The sequence below is a fragment of the Heteronotia binoei genome, chromosome 1, assembly GCF_032191835.1.
Source record: "Heteronotia binoei isolate CCM8104 ecotype False Entrance Well chromosome 1, APGP_CSIRO_Hbin_v1, whole genome shotgun sequence".
In the NCBI taxonomy this organism is placed as follows: domain Eukaryota; kingdom Metazoa; phylum Chordata; class Lepidosauria; order Squamata; family Gekkonidae; genus Heteronotia; species Heteronotia binoei.
Window position 1 is genome coordinate 43,377,209 of NC_083223.1, and position 25,768 is coordinate 43,402,976.

Sequence of the window (25,768 nt, forward strand, 5' to 3'; positions counted from 1 at the left end):
TTAGGGCCGGCCCTAGGGTGTGCGGTGCCTCTGCAGCACCATGGCACCACACCCCTCCCCTCCTTCCTCTTATTTGCAGCACCACACTCCGGCCCCCCGCCCCTCAGGCACACTCAGAGGAATGATGCCAGCCTTCTCCTCCCCACTTCGACAGACAGTAGAGCCTTCTCCTCCACACTTTGACGTGCTCTGGCCCTCCCTGGCACGCTTACGAGGAGTGAAGCCAGCCTTCTCCTCCCCGCTTCGACAGGTAGTACAGCATTCTCTTAAGAGAGCACATGACAAGGTTCTGAAAGGGAGGGGGGAGCAAAGCCTCTCATCGTGCACTCTTTTAAGAGAACACTATACTGCCTGTCGAAGCAGGTAAGGGGGAGACTGGCGTCGCTCCTCTGAGCCTGCCCCCCCCCACCACCGAGGAGAGCCAGCAGACAAGTGGGGGAGGGAAATTAGTCATTTGTCTGGGGTGCTGGGAGTGGGGGGAGCCCGATTTGCCTAGTGGGCGAGCCAGACTTGAAAGCCATAGACTCCACCCTCCAAAACTGCCATTTTCTCCAGGGGAACTGATCTCTGTAACTTGGAGAGCAGAAGAAGAAGAAGATATTGGATTTATATCCCGCCCTCCACTCCGAAGAGTCTCAGAGCGGCTCACAATCTCCTTTACCTTCCTCCCCCACAACAGACACCCTGTGAGGTGGGTGGGGCTGGAGAGGGCTCTCACAGCAGCTGCCCTTTCAAGGACAACCTCTGCCAGAGCTATGGCTGACCCAAGGCCATGCTAGCAGGTGCAAGTGGAGGAGTGGGGAATCAAACCCAGTTCTCCCAGATAAGAGTCCGCACACTTAACCACTACACCAAACTGGCTCTCCAGATATAATTCCAGGGGACCTCCAGCCACCACCGGAAGGTTGTCAACCCTATTTGTATCCCTGTTGCACGTGTTTTCTTTTGTATAGACAGTTGGTAATTTGTATCTGATTAAAAAAAATGGAAGCAAAATATCATTCAATAAATCCATTCAGTTACCTTCTTCCCCTTTAATGTGAGGCTGAAGTTATCACTTTGAAACCATTGCTTTAAAGTAGCTGGAGCAGATATCCTCATTGCAAAACATTTTTGAGTACAAAAGATTGCTCTTTGCACATTTCAGAAATGATGAGGCATTTTAACACTGCTAGAGTGCTATGCAGAGTTGAATGTACAATTAAAGTAGCATTGTCTTGTCCTACTTATTCTTCTTTTAAATGTTCTGCTCTGTGCCTGCAAGACTGACTTCTGAGGATGCCAAGTACTTTTTGCTATTCTTCAGCATCCAACAAAACAATCTAATTGTGTGCATAATGCTGCCATCTGCATTGCTTTACCCAGATTTAGGGCATTTTTAATATACAGAGAAGGGTACAGTCTGGGAACTGTTCTACTAGCAGAGTAATTGATATGCTAATAAAGTTATTTTGCAAAATATGTAAGAAAATGTCTACTTTTGCTTAAAGTGTAATAGTGCAGCCCAGGAGTGAAAGATTTTTTTACCACATTAAGTATTTGAAAAAAACTAGATTTCTAAGCTTTGGGGATGAGGTGTTTTCTTTTAAAAAAAAAACAATTTAAAATGCAAAGGCTACATCACAAACTGGAGGATTAACTAAAGGGCTGATCCACAGATCAAGTGCTGATGTATGCATGTGAATGATCTGTCATAGAAATAATATCAGACTTTTTTTTTGTATTGCAAGTGTGATGGCAACTCCATGTTCCAAGACAACATGCTACTAATCAACATCTGGAACACAATAATGAATCTTTTTTTAAGGTTATTGGAATCGTTTTATCTGGTTACTGTGGGAAAAGAAGATGGACATTCAGTCCGATACTGCAGGGGTGGCCAATGGTAGCTCTCCAGATGTTTTTGCCTACAACTCCCATTAGCCCCAGCCATTGGTCATGCTGGCTGGGCTGATGGGAGTTGTAGGCAAAAAACATCTGGAGAGCTACCGTTGGCCACCCCTGCGATACTGCATGGCTAGAGTCATGTTCCTGATTTGTTTTATTTTATAACAACCTTTATAGCCTGTCATTAAAACCAAACAGAACAAAAGCCCCACCCATCCCACTCACAAGTTGCCTGCTGATCACAGCCTGTCAAGAGCAGGCAGGTCTTGCTGTGCCTCCCAAAGATCCTGCTTTCCTCAGGGAGCCTGTTTCAAAGAGTGGAAGCCATGATGGAAAAGGTCAGGACTCTAGTTGATGCCAAGCAGGCCACCCTAAGTGAGGAAACAGGCTTCAGGTAGCAGCCTGAAGAGCCCATCTGGCAGATGAGAACATGTAGGAAGAGACAGTCGTTTAGATATGTATGTCTGAGGCAATGAAAGGGCTTTAATAGTAACAACTGACACCTTGAATTGAATTCTCGATCCCTGGCAGAAGCAGCTGGGTTTTCAGGTAGCTAGCTCGAGGTTGACTCAGCCTTCCATCCTTCCGAGATCGGTAAAATGTGTACCCAGCTTGCTGGGGGAGAAGTGTAGATGACTGGGGAAGGCAACGGCAAACCACCCCGTAAAAAAGTCCCATGAAAACATTGTGAGAGCAACATCACCCAGAGTCGGAAACGACTGGTACTTACACAGGAGACCTTTCCTTCCTTTCCTGAATTGAACTCAGAAGCAAACTGGCAGCCAGTGTAGCTGTTACAAAATGGGTAATATATGTTCAGATAAGCTAGCCTCTGACAATAATTGGGGTTGCTCCAAATTTAGGGAACATGTTTGAAAACTGTTTAGGATTTTTCTATTTAGGCTAGACTTCAGTGGCATTGTTTAGACTGACTGTTGTTATGTCAAAGCATGAAAAAATGTATTGTATTTTAATTGTAAATGACCCCTTCCATTTTACAAAGCCTTTGTTTTTACAAGTTGTGTTCCTCAGGTTTTGGACTAGCCCAGGTTAACACACATAAATATACCTTATACTGAATCACTCCAATGGCCCATATCAGACAAGCAGTGTATCTCCAGGATCTTAGGTAGAAATCTTACTCATTACCTATTACCTGATCCTTTCAACTGGAGATGCCAGGAATGGAACCGAGGGACCTTCTATATAAAACAGAGATCCTCTGCTTTTGAGCTACAGCCCCTCAGTGGTATTGTTTCCTCAGTTGCATAAAATGTAAAAAACTGTACAGTACTTTATATCCTGAAAGTGCTATATAAAAGATGAAAACTGCACAAGAAGATGTACAAACTAGAACTCCTCATGTAAATTTGTAATTCAGGAAAGTAAACTTTTAATAGAAGATAAGTTTAATAAATGAAAAATCCATTTGTGTTCCTTCAGGCAAGCTGAAAATATGTCAGTGAGTAGCATGCACCCCACAGGAAGGCATACTTGGAGTAGCTTGTTCTTCACTGTTCGAAATGATTTGGGATTCAAGTGCAGAGCTGAAAAAAGTTTTTCTATTTTTCACTGGTTCACTTTTTCCCTTGAAACTTCTATCCTCTCAGTACAGTCAAATTTCTCTAGTATATGGATCCATCAGCTTGTGGTGCAATGCTATCCATTATTTTGGTGAGAAACAGTGAGTTGGAAGAATCTGCAGCATCCATTTGGAGAAGATAATGAAAGTCTCAGTGTGTGCTTGGTTGGAAACCACTGTGTCTTTTGTGATGGATTTGTTGTTGTGGGGGGGAGTGGAATGTAAATGTGAAGACCTCCTGTTGCCTCTCTGTTTGTTTGTCACCCCTTTTTGAGCAGTAGGTTAACATGAATCAAAATAGGAGTCAAGTTGCACCTTTAAGACCAACCAATTTTTATTTAGAACATAATCTTTCATCTGCTTTTAAGCACACTTCATCAGACGTGGAATCCAGCACGGTGAGCAAAGCCATACATAGCTGAGCAGAGCCATACATAGCTGGTAGACAGTGGCCCAGAATGCAACATGGTACAGATTTAAGAACCAATGACAGTAAAGTAAAATTATCTGGTAGGCAGCGGTTTAGAATGTAAAATGGTACAATTACAGAATAGTAAAATTAACAAACTGAGCAAACCTTTGATCTGAGTAGCATGAGCATGCAAAAGCAACAAAACAGAGGCCGTTTTCCCACTGAGCTTACCTTGGAGCGACGCCCTCTTCACCGCGCAGAGTCTGCGCAGATTTCCTACCAACTGCTCCGCGGCTGCTCCGAGGAACCAGGAAGTGCCGCGGCTGCTCCGAGGAACCAGGAAGTGCCGCGGCTTTTGCATCGCAGATGTAAACCGCTAAAAACCAGTTTACATCTGTGACGCAAAAGGTTGGGAACTTCCTGGTTCCTCGGAGCAGCCTCAGAGCAGTTGGTGGGAAATCCGCGCAGACGCTGCATGATGAAGAGGGACGTCGCTCCGAGATAAGCTCAGTGGGAAAACGACCATTATGTCAGAATGTGAGATTGTCTGTCAATGACAATGGGAGATGGGTTTGATATATGTAATGGGATAAGCAACCAAAGTCCCTGTTTGAGTGTGTCAATACAACTAAAAGAGAAATACATTGGATAGTGATGTTCTTGTCCACCTAATTTACTTTTTAACATGTAAACATAATTCTAGTTTGCTATAGGAAAAAGGAATACAATAAAATATAGTGAATATTGGTAAAGCATATGTAATGAGATATACAGCCAATATCCCTATTTTGAGTATATCAATACAAATAATTATACTGATACACAATTCTAAAAGAGAAACACATTGGAATACTGTGGATGTATAGCTGTACTCACTGAGAGTAGGTTTAGCGCCTGTAATGAGATAAAAAACCAATATCCCTGTTCAGTCCTGGGGAGGTGTTTCTTCCAAGTTTCATAATAATTGTAATTCAGCAATTTCTCCCTCCATTCTGTTCTTGAAGTTCCTTTGCAGTTGTCCAGTTAGATGGACAAGAACATCACTATCCAATGTATTTCATAATCCAATGTATTGACACACTCATAAGAACATAAGAGAAGCCAACTCAAACAGGGACTTTGGTTGCTTATCCCATTACATATATTAAACCCATCTCCCATTGTCATTGACAGACAATCTCACATTTTGACATACTATTGTTTCATTGCTTTCATGTGCTCATGCTACTCAGATCAAAGGTTTGCTCGATTTGTTAATTTTACTATTCTGTCATTGTACCATTTCACATTCTAAACCACTGCCTACCAGATAATTTTACTTTACTGTCATTGGTTCTTAAATCTGTACCATGTTGCATTCTGGGCCACTGCCTACCAGCTATGTATGGTTCTGCTCAGCTATGTATGGCTTTGCTCACTGTGCTGGATTCCTCGTCTGATGAAGTGTTCTTAAGAGCACACGAAAGCTTACGTTCTAAATAAAAATTGGTTGGTCTTAAAGGTGCACCTTGACTCCTGCTTTGTTCAACTGCTTCAGACCAACACAGCTGCCCGCTTGGATCTATGAATCAAAATACCCTTCCAATAAGACAAATCTGGAGTTTCTTCCAGCTTGTAACTTCAAAAGAATTTGTCAAACAATTTGAAGAGTACAGAGTTATGCTTCAAAATCGCTACAGAGTGATGTGCATTAGAGAGATGGGTGGGTGTTCTGGGTTTTGTTTTGATTCGCTTAAAGAAAAAAAGAACCTTTAAAGTTTGGTAATGGAATCAGTGAAGAAACTGTAGGCACGAAAGATGAATTTACTGTGGGATTATGATTCAAAGAAACTACAAGCAAAGACTATCTCTTAATCATGGTTTATCCATTGCTTAGTTAATCCAGTTTTGTGCTTTTGGTTGGAGCATCCAAGCACCCCTTGTGTTTTAAATGACAATGGCAATTGATGACAAAGTGTACATTATCTTTTTCCAGCTGTCAGTTGATGCTCGGGTAGAGATGACTAAGAAGGCTATCAAGGCAGTGAAACATATTGCTGAGAAAGCTCGGAAAAAGGCCTCAGAGGGGGACGATGCAGAAGGCGTAGCTAACAGGCATCTCACTAATGAAGATGCTCTCTCTCATCTGCAACAGTCATTTGCACATCTGGAAACACTCAGCCACAGTTTTATCTCTTTCTTGAAAAACAGTGACCAGGTAAACCAGAAACGTTAGCCTAAGCAAAGAGAGATTTGGATGTATGATTCTGTAGTTGTGACAAATGCATCTTATAGGGTACAGGGTGGGATATAAATCCAATATCTTTTCTCTTTTTATAAAAAAAAAAGATTGAATGTGGATATTTTAATGTTCTTTGTCATTCTGTTTGTCTTATTAATGTTTAATGAATATGAAGATGCCTTCATGCAGACTGTTGGTACTTGTACTTGCAGAAGGTGGGACACAGCAATTTCTGCAAATACTCCCTCTTCAGCTTCAGCCCCATGAATTTCATCCCATGTCTTCCTGATTCTCAAGAGCAGACTTTAGCGGGATGCAGGGAGCTGCAGGGCATGGGAAAGTCGTGAATGCAAAACCAGTGCCCTTTCTGGATTTCTTATAATAAAGACAACTTATTAAACAATCCTCTATTTATATTTTTAAGTATCAGTAAATATGCATTCATGAATATTCCTAAAAAGACATTATGGCTTACTAGTCCTCTGAGATGAATCCCTAAAGTTGCTTTGTACACTGACAAAATAATAGATTCTCCCATAAAGATAGAGCTTTGTGTGTTTGAATGTCTTCAGGAACCATAATTCCATGTGTGTTTTTCAGTTAGCAAGGAAATTTGACCTTTCATCGGTATTAACATATTTACCACAAATATCGTGTGCGGGGGAGTGAGTTATACTATATGCATTTAAAATACTTCTTCATACAGACTATACTGCAGGAATATGGACGTTTATATGATCTATCCCGGTCAGAAAAGGAGAAGATCAGTGAGCAAGCCATAACTATGTGTATAGATGGCCAGCCTCTGAATATGATACAGAAGTTACTGGAAGTTGCTGTTGGAGATCTGGGGCTTTCTTCTAAAGATATAGTACAAAAAGCTGTAACTAAAGTTGTAGAAGGTTTGAGGTGAGTTATGTTATGTGTTAAGCTAAAAAAATTAATTCTTGTTAAATTTAAATGTATGCTTTTTAAAATTATGTCCATCTAGTAAACACTGCATTGTGTCGCAATCCTTAAAAATGTAACCTATCATTTATGTAGATTTAGAATTGTAAGCTACTTCTTTTAGCTTACTGAAAGTTCTGAGGACAGAAAAAACACAACTGAAACGGTAAAAGCAAAACACGCACAAATAAAATACTGAAAACCGATCAGATATAAATTCAGATGTAAACTGTTCAGGAGAAACCTTCCTAAACAGCCTGACTTGCAGAAACATAGTAGAGAACAGTTTAGACAGGCCCTCTCTGGGAAATAGGTTGCACAGTTGAGTGGGTGACTCTCAGAAAGAATCTTACCTGAACCCCACCTCCTTACTGCAGACTAAGCAGGGCCTTTTCAGAAGTTGCCAGTGCACACACAGTACTTTATTTATTTGTTTATTTTAGTATATTTCTATTCCACCCATCCTCCATAGGGCTCTGGGCGGAGTACAACATGGTAAAACAATAAAATACAATAAAAACATTTTACAAACAACTAACTCAACAGCACTCAGAAAATTTTCCATACCATCGCATATTGTCCAGCCTGGCCGTCTCGCCCTGAGCCATTCGTGGGAAGGGCGGGATATAAATCTCAAATAAATAAATAAATAAATAAAAATAAGATGTTATCCCATAGAGATGGCAGATATTAAGCATAATATCTTGAGTTATATCCAGAGATACTTGAGTTATATCCAGTAGGAAAATTCTGCTCATTGAGTTATATCCAGTGAAAAAATCCACTTACGGGGGTGGGGAGCGGGGATGGTACTGTTTATTTTTTCAATTTATTTGATTTGATTTTTAGCCCGCCCTTCCCATAGAACAGGCTCAGGGTGGATTACATCATAAAAACAATCAACAGTAAAAAATTTAAAAAATATAAAATCTAAAATTACAGAGAACAATAGGTACTAAAATGGATCCCCTCCAGATGTTTATTTCCCCCTCATCCTGAAACTCCCCTTTTCTACAAGAGCAGCACCGGGGGGAGGGGGCATTTTGGGCAGCAGTGGATAGGTGGAGGGAGAGTCCCATCCTACTGAAGGAAATGTCATCAGTCAATGGAGATTATCCACAGAATGTAAACCCCACACAAAGGGTATTATTATTATTCAGGCTAAAGATCATAATAGTGCCCACTCAAGTTTAAAACAGCAAAGCAAACCATGACATTTCTTCCCACTTGTTTTCCTGCAGCAACTGGAAAGCAGCCTGGAGGTTAAATCTGGGCCTCTCAACAGCTATTAGCCATCTGTGAATTTCTGTAATTCCTTTTCAAAGTCATCTGAGCTAGTGGCCATCATCTCATCTTGGTGGTAGTGAATTCCTTAATTTAATCATGCATATTAGGAAGGCATTTCCTGTTTGCCTGCCCTGATTCTATTATTGGTTGTCTCCAAGTTCTAATGTGACGTAAGAGTGAGAAAAAGTTACCTTAACTTGTCTACACTTAATCACTGTTATGTTCTGCCTTAATCTATTTTCCTAAGTGAAACTGCACAAACACGTTTGGTGGCCTCATAGGGAAATTTCTCGAACTTGTTGGCCATCTTGATTATCCTTTTGTTCTCTACCCCTTTTTAGTTTGATGATATCCATTTTGAAGTGGAACATCCAGACCCACAGCTATACTGGGCTGGAATTTATCTGAAGGTGTTAAACACGGGGCAAGACACTGATTGTCTTATTTCCATTCTTAATTCTGTTAGGGTCCTTAATTAATATATAATACTACCTAATACTAACTGTTCATCCCTTCAAAACATCAACTATGAAGTTGAAAGTATTCTTTTCATGTGTAAACATTCCTTGTGACAACTTATTAAGGGTTTTCATTACATTCATGCTTTACTGTGGTTAAAATTTACAGAGTTCTTTTCAGTTTAATTGACCAACCCTAAAATTATCCAAAATTTCAGTGAGTCCTTTTCAGTTTCATTAACCTGTAACGTACTGAGACAGGAGACTTTGGTAGGGCAACATGCTTTAATGGAGGCACGTTACAAGAGAGCGAACCCGCGGGCCGGGTCCCGCTTATATACAATCCCCGGAACAACCTTCTGGCTGGCCAGCCCAATCCTGGCCAGTTAAACTTCCCGCCACAGCTGGTGATTGGCGGGGTGTTTCGCACTCTGTGCGGAGTCGCCTGGGGACAGCCCAGTCGCCTCTGCACAAGGCCGCGCGTGTCAGGTCTACCGTCATTGCGCCATATCGTAATGGTGTCCTATTGATACACTACACCCCTCCCCCCCTAGTCGCTGTACATAGTCCCTTAGGTAGGCGGGCGGCCGACGCTCCCAGGTGGATCGCCTAGGGGCGGCTTGTGGTGTAGGCGCCGCTTCGGCGGCGGGGGTCTCTCCGGAAAGCGGTGCTGCTGTGGGCTGGAGGTCAGTCTCTGGGGGTCGCTCGGGCTCTGCCGGTCCTGAGTGTTCGCGAGTGTGCGGGTTCGGTGCCAGCATGGTGGCCTCCGGCAGACCTCTCGCTGGCTCTTCACCGGGAAGTGCCTCCTCCACGTCTGTTGGCACTTCCGGTAAGGTGCGGCGGCACAGTTGGTCAATGTGCCGCCGAAGGGTCTGGCCCCCCTCTGTGGCTACCTCGTAATGGCGGGACCCTATTACATGGCGCACCCGACCCGCTAGCCACTCGGATCCCCGAGCGTAGTTTCGGGCGAACACGGGGTCCCCCGCGAAGAAACCCCTGGCTGCGTCCCTGATCTCAGGGGACCCTCAGATGTCAGAGGCTCGGTCAGGGTGTAACCTGTCGAGCCTCGTAATGAGTTTGCGCCCCATGAGGAGCTCTGCCGGGCTGACTCCTGTGACCGGGTTTGGGGTTACCCTGTTGTCAAACAAGAAGGCGGCTAGTCTGTGGTCCCAGTCGCCCTGCACTATTCGACCCAGGGCTTCCTTGGTTGTTCAGACCATGCACTCTGCCTGTCCGATGGTGGCAGGGTGGAAGGGGGCTGACCTTATGTGTTTGATCAGGTACCTCTGCAGGAATGCCTGAAAATCCCCCGAGGTGAAGGCCGCCCCGTTGTCCGAGACTATAGTGTCTGGGATGCCGTGGGTACTAAGGGCCCTGCGCAGTGCCCGGATTGCGGCGGCTGCGGACGTGGACGCTACTGGAATGACCTCCAGCCATTTGGTGTAGGCGTCCACCATGATCAGGAAGATCTGTCCCTGGAATGGTCCCGCGAAGTCTAGGTGGAGCCTGGACCGAGGCTTCCTAGTGGTTTCCCATCATGTTACCGGGACACTGGGTGGCTCGGGGCGCAACTCCTGACACACGCTGCACCTCTGAACCCAGTTCTCGATCTCCTCATCCATCCCCGGCCACCAGACGTAGCTCCTGGCTAAAGCCTTCATCTGGACTATGCCGGGGTGGGTCTCGTGAAGCGACTCTAGAACTCACTTCTGTAGCGGGGGGGGGGAACCACCACCCTGCTACCCCATAAGATGCACCCTTTGTGGGCTGCTAGCTCCTCCCTCCGACTTTTGTAGGGCCTGAACTCTTCCCCCATGTTTCCTTCCGGCCACCCCCTCACCACCCAGTCGAGAACCCTTGCCAGTGTTTTGTTCTTCCCGGTAGCCTTTGCAACCTCCGCGGCGTGGAGGGGCTGCTCCAGGAGGGATTCGACCAACATGACCAGGTGTGCTGGGGCCGGGTCGGGTTCAGTGTCGGGTAGTGGCAAACGGCTGAGCGCGTCCACGTGGCCCATAGCCTTGCCGGCCCGGTGGACCAGTGTGTACATGTAAAAGTTGAGGAATTGATTCCACCTCAACACGCGCTGTGAAAGTATTTGGGGGGTTTGGCGGTCTGGGGCCAGCAGACCTAAGAGCGGCTTGTGGTCAGTGGCTATTGTGAACCTCCGTCCATACAGATAGTCATGAAACTTGTGGACCCCTGCCACGATCGCCAGGGCCTCCTTATCTATCTGCGCGTAATTACACTTGGCCGGTGTGAGTGTACGGGAGTAGTATGCCACCGGTACTTCCCTCCCGTCTGGGAGTTGGTGCCCCAGGACTGCGCCCACCCCATAAGGCGACGCATCGCAAGCCAGGATGACCGGGAGGCCCTCGTCAAAATGGTGGAGCACCGCATTGGACACCAGGATGTCCTTGACCACCTGAAACGCGGCGGCTTGTCGTTTGCCCCAAACCCAAGGGGCTTGTTTGTCCAGCAGGCGGTGTAGGGGTTCTGCCAGGGCTGCCTTGTGGGGGAGGAACGAATGGTAAAAATTGAGCACCCCCAAGAAGCTTTGTAGCTCCGCTTTGCAGGTGGGGGCCGGGGCTTGCACGATGGCTCGGGTCTTTTCCTCCGTTGGGTGGATTCCCGCTGCGTCTACGGCGAATCCCAGGAACTCCACCCGTGGTACCCCCAGCAAGCATTTTCCCCTCTTGACCCCGCTGCCTGGAACCGGCGGAGCACTTCTCTTAGGAAGTTGCCGAATTCTTCGGGGTCCGGGGCGGTGATTAAAACATCATCGAAGAACGGTTGGACTCCGGGGATCCCTTTAAGGAGAGCGTCCATTATACTTTGGAAAATCCCCGGAGCAACGCTAACCCCAAACTGTAGCCTCTGCACTCGGAAGGCCCCCCTGTGTGTTACAATTGTTTGGGCCTCCGCCGTTTTAGCATCTACCGGGAGCTGTTGGTAGGCCTGTGCCAGATCCAGCTTCCCGAAGATCTTAGACCCCGCTAGGGCTGTCAGGAAGTGGCTCACCACCGGTACAGGGTAGGGGTTGTCTTGCAGAGCCTTATTTATTGTGCACTTATAGTCGGCACAAATCCGCACCTCCCCATTTGGCTTGATCGGGGTTACGATGGGGGTCTCCCATGTGGCGTAGTCCACCGGTTCCAAGACCCCTTGGGCAGTGAGGCGGTCTAGTTCGGCCTCTATTTTTGGTTTCAAGGCGAACGGGACCCGCCTAGCCTTGAGCCGGATCGGCCTGACCGTCGGGTCGAGAGGTAGGGAGATGGCCGGCCCTTTGTAGCTTCCCAGGGAACCATCAAACATGTCGGGGAACTCTTGGCATACTTCCCCGAACCCCCTGGGTGTTAGGGTTTGCCCCACCCCCTCCAAGCGGATCCCCAAGGGTTTGAACCACGCCAGTCCTAGCAGGGTGGTAAGCTGGCGCTTCACCACCAGGATGTCCAGCGGGCCACAGAAGGACCCCCTCTCCACTTGCACCCGGGCCCACCCCACGACTTGCACCGGGTTCTTCTGAAAGTCCCGCAGTATGAAGTCCGCCGGCCTTAGTTGAAGCCGCTGGCGGGGGCACAGTTCCCTCAGGGTCTTTTCTGCTATAATGGAAATGGAGGACCCTGAGTCCACCTCCATTTGGCAGGGGTTCCCTTCGATGAGGACCGCCATTTTGATCTTGTCAGGGGTAGTGAGGGGCACATTCAGTACCTATAGGGTTGTGGAGGCCGTGGAGTGGAACTCCGTCGACTCGTGGTGCGTGGTCGGCCTCTGGTGGTTGGGCTTGGCTCGGCAAGCCCTTGCAATGTGGCCGGTCTTTCCGCAGCTCCGGCAGTCCCAGGTCCGGTATGGGCAGTCCCTTCTGTCGTGGGGGTCGCCGCAACTGGCGCACTTGGTGGCCAGCGGTCTCTCCGTCGCTGGGGGTCGTTCGGCCACTCGGGGCCGTTGTGGCGCACGGTTGGTTGCCCCTGCTGGGTGGCGCAGCTGGAACGCTTCTCCTTCGTCCTGACGGTCGGGGTCCAGCTCCTCGTGGTGGACCGCATCGGTCCTCACCTTGGGGAAGGTCCTCGAGGTTCTCTCGAACGGCACGGCTTCGCTGAAGGCGCTCTGAAGGGTGAGCTCTTCCTTCGCAAAGAGCCTCTGTTGGAGCCTCTCGTCGCGGAGGCCCCACGTGAACCGATCGGCCAGGGTCTCTTCCAGCCGAGGAAAGTTGCAGTTTCCCGCTATCTGGCGTAGGGCTGCCAGATAGTCGGCGGCCGATTCTCCTGCGGCTTGGTCCCGCCGGTGGAAAAGGAACCGGCGGGCCACCCAAGATGGTTGGGGCAGGAAGTGGCCAGTGAGGAGCCTGACGATCTCCTCGAAGGACTTCTCGGTGAGTCTTGCGGGGGCCGAGAGACCCTTGATGATCTCAAACGTGGCCGCCCCGCAGACGCTCAGGAGAACGTCCCTCTTCATGCTGTCCTCTGTGACTCGGTTGGCCCTCAAGTAGCATTCAACCGGTTCCGCGTAGGACTCCCAGCCCTCGGGATTCGCGGGGTTGAACGGCTCGATGTGACCGGTGGTTCCGCTTTGGGTAGCCATGGTGGCTGTGGCGGCGGTCGTGACCCGTGGGTTGCCCTGTCTCCGATGTAGCCGACGTGGCTAGAATCCCACCTTCGTCACACTGTAACGTACTGAGACAGGAGACGTTGGTAGGGCAACATGCTTTAATGGAGGCACATTACAAGAGAGCGAACCCGCGGGCCGGGTCCCGCTTATATACAACAACCTTCTGGCTGGCCAGCCCAATCCTGGCCAGTTAAACTTCCCGCCACAGCTGGTGATTGGCGGGGTGTTTCGCGCTCTGTGCGGTGTCGCCTGGGGACAGCCCAGTCGCCTCTGCACAAGGCCGCGCATGTCAGGTCTACCGTCATTGCGCCATATCGTAATGGCGTCCTATTGATACACTACATAACCTACACTGCTCACTTTTCAATTCTAGGATTTCTAGATGACCAAGACTAATAAAGTTTTATTGAGAATGTAAGTTTTCATGTTCATGCACACTTAGTCACACAATGAAATGGAGTACAGTTAGCAGTGATACATATCACTGGTGGGTGGTGGTTAAGCATGCAAAATAGTACAAACTTGGAAGTTGGGTTTAGCATATGTAATTGATTTCATTACATATGCTAAACCCTCTTCCACTGTATTCTAATGCATTCTTTTTATAGTGCTATGCTACATGTTAAAAAGCCAATTAGGTGGATAGAAACACCTCTGAGAAAAAGGTGTTCTCAGTTTAAACCATGCTTGAGGAGAAATAGAGCAATTAATAGATTCTGCATTTACTGCCCTATGACCTGGACTCTCACCCTCATTCTCCAATTCTGACATGTTTATTGCCTTTGCTGTTTTCCCACACAACTGATGGTTATACAAACCAAACTTGCTATTCTTTTAATTTGTTAATTTCACTATTTTGCCATTGTATTCTAACTTCGTACTATTTGACATGCTTAACCACTACCTGCCAGCTATATATAGCACTGCTAACTGTACCCCATTTCACTGTATGACGAAGTGTGTATGCACACAACAGCTAACACTCTCAATGAAATGTTGTTGGTCTTAAAGGTGCTACTGGGCTCCAACTTTGTTCTGTTGATTTAGACCAACACGGCTCCCCACCTGGATAGTACAACATTGTTTTTAAAATATTATGCTGTCTCCACTCATGGGCATGTGAGGGAGTGAGAAGACAGCTGATGTGCAATCCATTTCTTTCAAAGAATCATAACCTATTTGGACAAAGGTATTTTTCACTTCACTCAAGCACCTTGCAAAAGTTGAACATATGAACATATGAAGCTGCCTTATACTGAATCAGACCCTCGGTCCATCAAAGTCAGTATTGTCTTCTCAGACTGGCAGCGGCTCTCCAGGGTCTCAAGCTGAGATTTTTCACATCTATTTGCCTTGACCCTTTTTTGGCGATCCCAGGGATTGAACCTGGGACCTTCTGCTTCCCAAGCAGATGCTCTACCTCTGAGCCACCGTCCCTCCCCTAAAGTTTGTAGATGAGTTAATGTTAGATATAGTTTAACTTTTGTGTTTGGTGCACCAAATAAGCATAAGTGTTGGATTCTTAATGCTGATAAATGAAACCGTTTCTACTTCAAATACAGTGAAGGTCAGTTTGCAAATTATCCATGTCTGTTTTTCTTTTGATATAATGTGGGAGAGAAGGACGGATTCCACACAAGCCTTGTCCCAGTCTCACGCTCCTCTTCTCCATGGGGCTTCCTTCTGATTTGACACAAGCTGCCGCAGGGCCGCAACTTGCTCTGCCTCTTTTGTGTGGCAACCATGATCCTCTAAAAACTGTTTCTGCTTACCGTTCAAAAGTGGCGGAGTGAGTTGCATCCGCAGGGCAGCTTGTGTGAAATCAGAAGGAAGCCCCACGGGAAAGAGGAGCATGAGACCGGAACAAGGCTGGTGGGGAATTAGCCTAGGTCTTGAAATTTTGCTTTCTAGTTACTTTTTTGCCTTATAGTGAAAAAAATGATAAAAGATACAAGTCAAGCATGTGTAGTTTGCAATGATTAGCTGTTTCATAAAGCATAGATGTATTCTGAAATGTGGATTCTTGAGTGAGTTCTATGAACTTGTTTTTGTTTTTCTTTGTTGTCGCATTGACAGTGGTGATTGTGGCGAACTCTCTGCCAAAAAAGATCCTTTCCAGATATTAGAAGGCATTGTTTCTGCTGTCCACACAAGTTCTGAAAATGGGTAAGAGCCTTTGGGTGTTCAGTGCATCATTTCTAGAAATGTCGGGACCAGGCAGGGGAGGGAGAAACATGATATAAAAAAAAAATCATGAAAAACTGAAATTTGTGCAATAATTATTTTCATATCAACCCTTAACTTATTTTGCTGTGTCCAACCTCATCCCCAGGGGCCTCGGATGCAGATATGCTGCTTTAACAATATCAAGTTTATACCTTGGTTTGCATGTAAAATTGTACTAATTGGCAGAGTTATTGAATTTAAAAGTACAAAGGTGCAAAATACAAAGGAGATGTTTGTAGTGAGAAAAAGAAAGTGAATTATGTGTACAATCACAATAGCTAGGAATATCAGCATATATGGATATCAAATTAAAATGTGAAATTGAAAATGCTAAAATCTTTATCATCTAATATATGTTTGCCAAAATTATTCATATTTTTAAAGAAATTATTGTATACACAGTATGTAATATCCATTGGAATTATAATTATCTTATTCTATATGTTGTTGACGCGCCTGTGCTTAGTGAGGGTGGTCTTTATTGGCGCAAAGAATGAAGGCTTGCACACAGCAGTGTTAAAACCACTATATACAATTTATTTACACCTCCACTCTCCAATCCGACAGAATGCTCCGCTGCACCTCCACCATACATATCCCACACACAGTAAAGTGTCTTTGTACATTTATACATACTATCCACCCAGGTGACCAATCAGCTTGCTGCTGAGTCATGCTGACATTGCCCAGGCTGATGCAATCTGGCAACCAGCCACCTTCTGTCACTTAGAATGATCTACCTGGCAGTTCTGTTACTTTCACTTTCCCAGCATGTGCATAGAAACTGCTTGGCTTCTGAATATACTGACATATGTTGCTTTGCATACAAATTTCATGCTATAAAGTTTGAGTGAGTAAAACTTTAGCTTTAAAAGTATTTGATTCCAAAGAAAAATGTTTATAGGGGATTTTTTCTTCCAGAGACGTTCAAATTTTCCTGTTTTTTTTTTCAATTAGAAAAACGAAAGTCTACAAAAAAAGGGGGGGGGGATTCTTCCTTCACCTCCATGGGCCTCCACTTCTGTAATCTGAAGCATGGTTACAACTGCTAGTCTTTCATACAATGTATTTTATCGGGTTGTTGCTCATGCTTTCTTCTGCTATTTGCATAGTACCCATTATCTGATCAGTTGACAAGGGTTTATCATTATGACTTGTGTATGCACCCTTGCCCATATTATACTAAACAAGATCTCTGTTCATGCTATGAATTTCTTCAAGGGCTATAAAGCACCACACTCACTTCAAAACTGATGCCTTTTAGTTGGCTTCACCAATAGACATATGTATCCAGAAATGTCTGGTGATTGAGCTAAACCAAAAGTGTCATGTATCTTGGCCAAAAATCAAGTTAGGTAGTATTGTGCATTTAGACAATGTGGAAACCTATAGTACACCATTTATGTGATAATTCTGTAATTTGGTCTGCTGATTCCTAATATTTATGAGTGAAATGAAAATTGTAAGATCTACCCTGAAATACCAAAGACTAGATTAGAGGTCTGTATTTCATGAACCTCCATATGCTTTGGTTCTTGCAGCAACTAAATATAAACTGCCTTGGAATATTGCTAAAATGCTGCCTTGGAATTTACTTAACCTTTGAAGTTGGGTTTTGAACAGTATTATTTTTAAACTTTTGGTTTATATTTTGAATCTCTTCACTCAGAAGCACCATTTCTAATTTAGCACCAGTTCTCTGAGATATGAAATATGCAGTAAATAAATTCTGAAGTCTTCACAAAATGATAACTTAAAGCTGCCATGTTGTATTAGTTCAGCATTTCCAGACAGATTGAATTGGTGTTTTCTGACTGAGATTATGTTTCCATCCGACTTGTTTAGGATCAGTATAGCAACATTAGTTATAATATAAATCACATTCTACTGAGAGCTTCTTTTATTTTGAAAAAAACCCCTCTGTTCTAATGTGAAATATTATCAGCAAATATTGGAATTTATTGCACATTTATATTTTATTATTTGGAAGTAGTAAAGGACAAAAAGACTTTTTCCCCCGTTTGCCTCAAGCTCATCTTCATGGTTTCTGTGCAGTGCCACATGGGACCATTCTTGTGCAGGCCTGCCATGGAGATTATTTTCTTTAAAGCTTTCTAGAAAATTCAGAGTACTCTGCCCCCCTCCCCTCATGAGCTGGCTTCTTCCTACCCAGCCAGCATTTGATGGGGTGGGTGAGCACTCCTTCTCACAGTCCTTTCTTGGCTGCTGTGGAGATCAGATGTCTTCACTGTCTTCTGCTACTTACAGGTTTTTCTCCTCTCTACTCTTTTCTGGGAAACATTCATTCAGCCCTTTTTGTTGTTATGGCTCACCGTATACTGCTCTCCCTATTGTTATTACATACTCAGGGCTTTTTTTGTAGAAAAAGCCCAACAGAAGGTCATTTGCATATTAGGCCACAGCTCCTGATGTCACCATTGTTTCACACAGGGCTTGTTTGTGGGAAAAGCCCAGCAGGAACTTATTTGCATATTAAGACGCACACCCTGACACCAAGCCAGCCAGAACTGTGTTTCTGTGCATTCCACCTCAAGAAAGGGGGGAAAAAACCCTGTGTACACTGTTAGGGGAGGGGGCAAAGCACTCCAGATCTTCTAGAGAGCTTTGAAGAAAAAGATCTCTACAGCAGGCCTGCATAAGCATGCCCCCATGTGTGCCTGCACAGAAGACCACTTGGTGAACAACAGTTATAGGTAAGTGCAACCCTGTTTTACAAGGTTCTTCTCACAAGTACTACAAATCCACAAAATAACACTGGGATTATTCTAATGAGATTTCTTTAATTCTAGAACTGTCTTGCGTTCAACCCCAACTAAATTAAAGAACTTGGACAGCCCCTATTGCAGCCTGAAACAATGCATTCCTAACTACCTATTAAGTTGTAGAGACTAGCAGTTCCTTCTAGGCGAGCAGCAGATCATCTACTTTGCTTCCCCTGTATGCTTTTATTTTCTCAGCAGGCATTCTCTCTTCAGAGACTTTGTATTGCCCTGTATATGTCTCTTCCCCATTAACTCAACACCAGCAGTGCTTTCATGTGATCAAAGTCTATGTAGACCAAGGTGAAGTAGTAGAAGGGTGGGTTTTTTTTGGGGGGTGGGGTGGATTTACTCTCTCAATTTAACATGTAGCTTCATTTTGACATACTACTGTTTTGTTGCTTTCGCATGCTAATGCTACTCAGATCAAAGATTTGCTCAATTTGTTAATTTTACTATTCTGTCATTGTACTATTTTACATTCTAAACCACTGCCTACCAGGTAATTTTACTTCACTGTCATTGGTTCTTAAATCTGTACCATGTTGCATTCTGGGCCACTGCCTACCAGCTATGTATGGCTCTGCTCAGCTATGTATGGCTTTGCTCACTGTGCTGGATTCTTCATCTGATGAAGTGTGCTTAAGAGCACAGGAAAGCTTACATTCTAAATAAAAATTGGTTGGTCTTAAAGGTGGAACTTGACTCCTGCTCTGTTCATGTAGCCTCAGTTTTTGGAAACCTATTTTGAGAGTAACACCACCAATCATCTTGATTTTGAGGAAGGAGATCAGTTTTTTAACAACAAGAACATAAATACATAAAAATGCAAACACATACAAACACACAAATAGGGGGAGGGCTTCATGAGGGAACACCAAACAAAACAACTAGTGGTCTGCTTGTTCTTCTGCAAATAGATACATTCAGTGGAAATTAGCTGCAGAGGGACAGACATTTTCTTTTAGATTTCATCTGACTAGCAGACTACATTGGAGAGAGCAATTGTATTAATAGCCTAGTGGTAGAAAGTGCCTTCAAGTTGTACCTGACTTATGGTGATCCAGCAGGGTTTTTGCCATTCTGAGGTGATTTGCCATTGTCTGCTTCTGCATAGCAACTGGTATTCCTTGGTGGCCTCCCATCCAAATATTAACAAGGATTGGGCCTGCTTAGCTTCCAAGATCTAATGAGATCAGGCTGCCTAGTATCATTCCAATAACAAAGTAGTCAGACCTGTCTGCTAAGCACAGAGGAATTTCAGCCAAAGCATGAGAAGCAAACACTGAAGAAGATAACCTTTTATAAATATATGGTAGTGGTAAAACAGGAGAAATGTTGAAAATGCTTCTTATCCTACTTTTACCTTGAGCCATCAGTTGGTAAGAGCGGACATATCCTGTCATTGATGTTCTTATCTCTTTATGGCTGTGTTTCTTTTTTTCTTGATCTATTGATGTTTTAACTGCTAACAGAATTTTTTTTAAATAACCTTATAAGAAGAAATTGAAACTGGATATTAGTGTCTTTAGTTGCTGATCAAAGTATTCAGATCAGATCTGTGCGTGTTTGATTGTAGAGCATTCATGGCTTTTAAGTGATCTTCTGAAAAAACTTGCTAACTTGTCTGTTCCTGGAAGGTTTTTTTTTTTTCTAAAATGTGCTAGAGGGTGCTGGTGCACAAAATTTTAATTGGCTTCTCAGAATTTCTAGCTTCCGTCTCACTAGAATTTTCCCTCCATAGAAAACAATGGAGGATGGGGGCACCTCCTTCTGGGGCTCATATAGTTGGAACCCCTGATCTAACCTTTTTTGAAACGTGGGCTTGGGGGGGGGGTTTGTTTGTTTGAGAGGCACCAGCAGCTATGCTGCAAGATTGGTGCCTCTACCTCTAAGACAGCCCCCGCCCCGCCAAGTCCCAGATACCCCCAGATCAATTCTCCATTATAGCCTATGGGGGCCCATTGACTATAATGGTCCCCATAGGGTATCATGGAGTTGGATTTTTTTTTTTTTTGCACACCCCTATTATGCTTCTTAACAGCCCCGTGGTGCAGAGTGGTAAAACTGCAGTACTACAGTCTGAGCTCCCTGCTCACAACCTGAGTTCAATCCCAGCAGAAGCTGGGTTCAGGTAGCCAGCTCCAGGTTGATTCAGCCTTCCATCCTTCCAGGGTCGGTAAAATGAGTACCCAGCTTGCTAGGGGGAAAGTGTAGGTAACTGGGGAAGGCAATGGCAAACCACCCCGTAAAAAGTCTGTCATCACCCCAGAGTCGGAAACGACTGGTGCTTGCACAGGGGACTACCTTTACCTTTTATTATGCTTTTTAGTATGATCTGTAAACTGCCTTGAGTAACAGTAAAAGTGGGATATAAATATTTGAATAAATAAGTATTTTGCGCAGGTTGAGAACATATGTTAAATTAGGCAGGGTTCTGACAGTGATTTCCAAATTGTTTTGGCAGTTTGCTCATTTTTTCCTATACAATCAGTTCAGTTTTCCTAAACAATCTTCGCACACAATCTTTGCATAATCATTTACATCCTGGCCTCATTATTATATACATTTATTTTATTAAATACATTTTACTACTTTATGGGTAGGATTTGTAGAGGCAAACAGCATATCAGTTATTATATATCATTTGATTAGACATTAATTTGCTGAATTCTCAGGAGATACCCTTTATTGTGGAGATGTTGCAACATTAAAAATCGTACTTAGTAGAGCTAACTGATAAATTCCCAGATAAATCCTGACATTATTCTGGATTAACCTGTGAAAACATCTGCAAGTAAACTTCTTAAATACTGAAATTAACTTTGAGTACTTCTTCCATTTCAGACATATTTTTAAAAAAATATTCAGTTTTTTTAGCACAATTGTGTAACAAACAATTATAGCTAGTCTTTTCTCTTTGTCTTGACGTAAGTACGTCCGAAGTAGAATGCAAGCTGAATTCAGATGTTACAAAAACATGTCTGGTTTAACCTGTGCTGTTGCACAAACAAGGCAAATTGAGATGTTGATTCAAGTTGCTGCAAGTTGCCTTTGCAATCCTGAGAGGGCCACAGTCCTCTCAAACAACAGTTGCAATATCTATGACAATGGACACAGATTCTCAGGCAAGCCAACACCTGTTGTCATCATGTCCAAATGGAATGGATCCTGCAGCACTTTCACCTCTGCAGTGACCACTTGACTCAGCTTGCTGCTGGATGCAGCAAGGCTTACCAGCAGCTTACCTTGCAAATTAAAGTAATGGTCTGTTCCTGGGTACAAACTGTGGTTTGTTTATCAGACATACAATACAGACCAAAGTTTGTTAGTAAATCCCATGCATTTTTGTGCTTGCCTCCTTTGCCAGGAGTTAATGGCTTCCTGTGTAGTTCTGTCACTAGGAATGCAATGTAATAGTCTTTCCACCAGAATTTATAAAGCTCATTAGCACAGAACCTGAGTAAAAGTGACAGAACTGCATTTGCCTCTCCTTTTTACTCAGTTATTTCTCCAGTGTCTTTTGAGACTATGGACATTGTCCAGGGGTGAGGGACTGTGGATACAACTGGAACAGCCAATTTCTCTATTGTTCAGTGCTTAGAGGATGCTGAGAGGGGTGGTGTTACTGAACTGAAATGTCTACATTCAGACATCATGACAGATCATAGTTAGTACAAACCACAGTTAGCATGCCAGTTACAAATAAAATGTTATTTTTGTGAGTGTATGATGTAATACAACATATACTAGGTTCTTATTTGTAGTTGAACGCTTGGATGTTCTGTTGAGATAACTGTTTCAGAATGGAATAAAACCTAATCTTTAACTAACTTAACTTGGACAATTTGATTACAGGGAGAATCTAGTTTCTTCTGATGATCTCTTAGACTGGCTTAGACCTTTCTGTGGGGATGATGCCTTGCCAGTGAAGCCTCGGATTCAGGTGCTACAGATTTTGGAGCAAGCCTTTCACCTTAGAGATGAAGACAGCAAGCTGCTTGTGCTCTTCAGAACTCAAGCTGTACTCAAAGCCTGTTGGCCCCAGACTCAGGTAGGCAATATTATGTTGCAGTATCTATTATTTTAGAATAAAAAACCTGAACAATTTATTTAAATCATAACTGGATTATTTTTCAGGAGTGAACAACTTACATTAAAATTAGGGATGCCTCAAATTTTACAGCCTTCTGTTCCACAGTTGACTTTTTGATCCTCTCAGTTGGACTTTGAGCCAATCATAGATAACTTCAGAGAACCAGTTTGGTGCAGTGGTTAAAAGTGTGGGCTCTAATCTGTGAGAACCGGGTTTGCCTCCCCACTCCTCCACATGCAGCTGCTCAGTGACCTTGGGTCAGTCACAGCTCTCTCAGAAATGTTCTTAAGAGCAGTTCTCTGAGAGTTCTCTCAGCCCCACCTGGGTGGCTGTTGTGGGGAGAGGAAGCAAAGGAGAGCATAAGCTGCTCTGAGACTCTGAATGAAAGATAAGGTATAAATCCAGTCTCTTCTTCTTGTACTGAGCAACTCAAACAGCTGCTGAAGTTTATAGCTGCTTTTTTGATTACCCTGAGGGAGCACGTTTATGTGGCTCTTTGAAACATACACCCACCCACTCTTTAGGACCTCTTGTATACACAGACTGCAAATCAGTGTGGTATTTTTGGTATTTTCCCTTAAAATAATGTGACCATTGTTTTAAAAGAGTTGACTTGTATTAAATACAAAGGAATAGACAAAAAGGAAATTTAAGGGACAGTTGGCAATTAAACATTTGGCAAGTCAAAATACTTCCGATATCTACTTGATAAACCCTAATTCAACTTTTACTGAAATCTTTGATAATTATGGTGCCCTGTTAGATCTTTTTTCATGGCTAGTCCATGAAAGAGTTGCTTGGGTGTGTGCATGGCTCTGAAGAACGTGAAAGAAGGAAGGCTACATGAGAGAGGGAAAGAGAATGGAAAGAGGAAGCTAGGGGTTCTGAGACGGAGAGTTATGATGGAAACATGGGAAAATGGGGGGGGGGGGGAGAGTAGCAGGAGCCAAAGAACCAGGTAGTTGGGAGAGGGGCTTTGGGAGAGACAGTGGGAGGCACCGCAGCAGGAACCAGGTCTGACAAATATTTTTGAAGTGGACACTTGTGTAGTTGTAGAGTGGAACATTTTATTAAACCTTGCATTAATGCAACATGACCTATTCATTTTTTTAACTTGTGGTTATATTTGAATGGTGGTCAGGGAAATTGACAAATGTTGGTCAGGGAAAGTCTGGGAAATGAAAAATAAAATTTTAGTGGCAACCCTGCAGGAAACAGTATCAGAGCAATGGGAAGAAAGATTGCAGGGACCATAGGTCATAGTGTGTGAAAGATGGAGTGCGAGGTAGGTTGGGCTGAACGCATGTAGCCTACCAAAGGTCTCCCAGTGAGCTTCCACGAGACAGTGGAGATTCAGATCTGGGTCTGCCAGACCCTAATCTGACACTCTAACCCAGGGGTCCCCAAGTGTTTTGGTCTGTGTGCACTTTTGGAATTCAGATACAAAGTGGTAGGCACAACCACAAAATAGTTGTCATGGGAGGTGGAGCCAACCACAACATGGTCACCATAAGAGGCAGAGCCACACAAAAAGGAAGCCAAAGTACAGGTGTCAAGAGCAGCAATTTAAAAAGATACTCTGGCAAAGAAGAATGAGAGGAAGAATAAAACTATGGCGGTAATTGCTACCCAAACATTTTTTTTATGTGCACAGCCAATCAGATCTGCACTGACCAATCAGAAGTCATGCTGGGAAGGAGCCCCATCTGGCCTCACCCACTTTCTAAAAACATTTTGTGGGCACCAGAAAAGGAAGTAGGTGGATGCCACAGTGCCCATAGACACTATGATGAGATCCTTGCTCTAAACCAATATAACATACAATTTGCAATGCAGTTCAGTTTTGTTTGAATCAGAGAAGGTACAAATCAGAGAAAGTACTTTGCATCTTCAGTTTGTTATATGGCAGTCATTGACATTACTATAAATTGTGGAAAGTTTAAGTCCAGCAAAGAGTAATTCATCTTGGCAAGGTTTACAACAGAAGTCAAGAGAGTTGTCAAATCCCTTTAGGGCAGTAATATACAGGTCTACTTAGAAGTAAGACCCACTTTATTCAGGGGGGATTACTTCCAGGAAAGTTTTCATAGATTCAGCACCTATATATGGTTGGCTTGCTTTTGTCCTGGTAAAACACAGGTTGCAAGGGTCTAGACTAATATATGTTGCTGAAGACTACAACAGGTTGCTGAAGCGATCATAAACTGTACTTTTACAGTGTTGGCTTTGTTCACATAGTGCTTTTTTTCAGGGAGTTAAAGGTTATTGATCTGTGCAGTTCACACATGCTTTCATTATTATTATTAAATTTTTCATGCTGCCGTAGAAGTAGAAGAATTGCAGATTTATACCCCCCCCCTTCTCTCTGAATCAGAGACTCAGAACAGCTTACAGTCTCCTATATCTTCTCCCCCCACAACAGACACCCTGTGAGGTGGATGGGGCTGAGCTGCCCTTTCAAGGACAACAGTTGCCAGAGCTATGGCTGACCCAAGGCCATTCCAGCAGGTGCAAGTGGAGGAGTGGGGAATCAAATGCGATTCTCCCAGATAAAAGTCCACGCACTTAACCACTACACCAAACTGGCTCTCCTAGGCAGTGTTCTTCCCTCTTCTATGTTATGCTTTCACTAAACCTGAGTTAAGGTTTCATGACTGAATGGGGATTTGACCCTTGGTTTTCCCCATTGTCCTGGTTTTCTAGGCTAGCCACTGTACCTCACTGTCTCTTTATAGTTATTGCATTTATGTCTTGCTTTTCTTCCATCATGAAAATCATGCTCAGGGTTTCCAGAGGACCTCCAGTTCAGGCACTGCTCACACCCAGTCTTCATTAGCTTCATCAAGATTCTGTGTGTGCCTTTCAAGTGTACCTTGGAGCCACCTCCCCAGGCATGCTGAGAGTGGACGGTAAATTTCAGCTCAGCTCTACAGTTCAGTGGAGGATGTAGTGTCAGTGTGGATTTTACAGTCTGAGCTGTCAGCTTTCCTATATAAATTATTGAGTTTCCTGGAGAAAGGTGATGCAAGCAGCACTATAAAAAATGGACAGGACATTGATTATCTACTTTGATTAATAAGTCTCTAATACTGGAAGTGATGGGTCTCACACTTTGAAGCACCTTGTCTACTTCATCAGTCCTCACCATCTGAAAGTCATCCATACAGACTGTGTTCCAATAACCTCCTGAGACTGAACCAGTCTAAATGGTGTATAAGTTGTGGCGGATGCAAGCAACTTTATCCACAGAATGCATTACAAAGGAA

General features: G+C 44.1%; 1 protein-coding gene across 2 annotated transcripts in view; it reads left to right on the plus strand.

Moving 5' to 3' along the window:
* NBAS (NBAS subunit of NRZ tethering complex) overlaps positions 1-25,768 on the plus strand; it is a 230,899-nt gene that overhangs the window by 173,337 nt on the left and 31,794 nt on the right. For both annotated transcript variants that reach the window (XM_060233719.1, XM_060233728.1), the window contains exons 45-48: positions 5,857-6,078; positions 6,809-7,011; positions 15,477-15,566; positions 22,265-22,460. In XM_060233719.1, the coding sequence (XP_060089702.1) occupies positions 5,857-6,078; positions 6,809-7,011; positions 15,477-15,566; positions 22,265-22,460 (711 nt within the window). The remainder of the gene's footprint in view (positions 1-5,856; positions 6,079-6,808; positions 7,012-15,476; positions 15,567-22,264; positions 22,461-25,768) is intronic.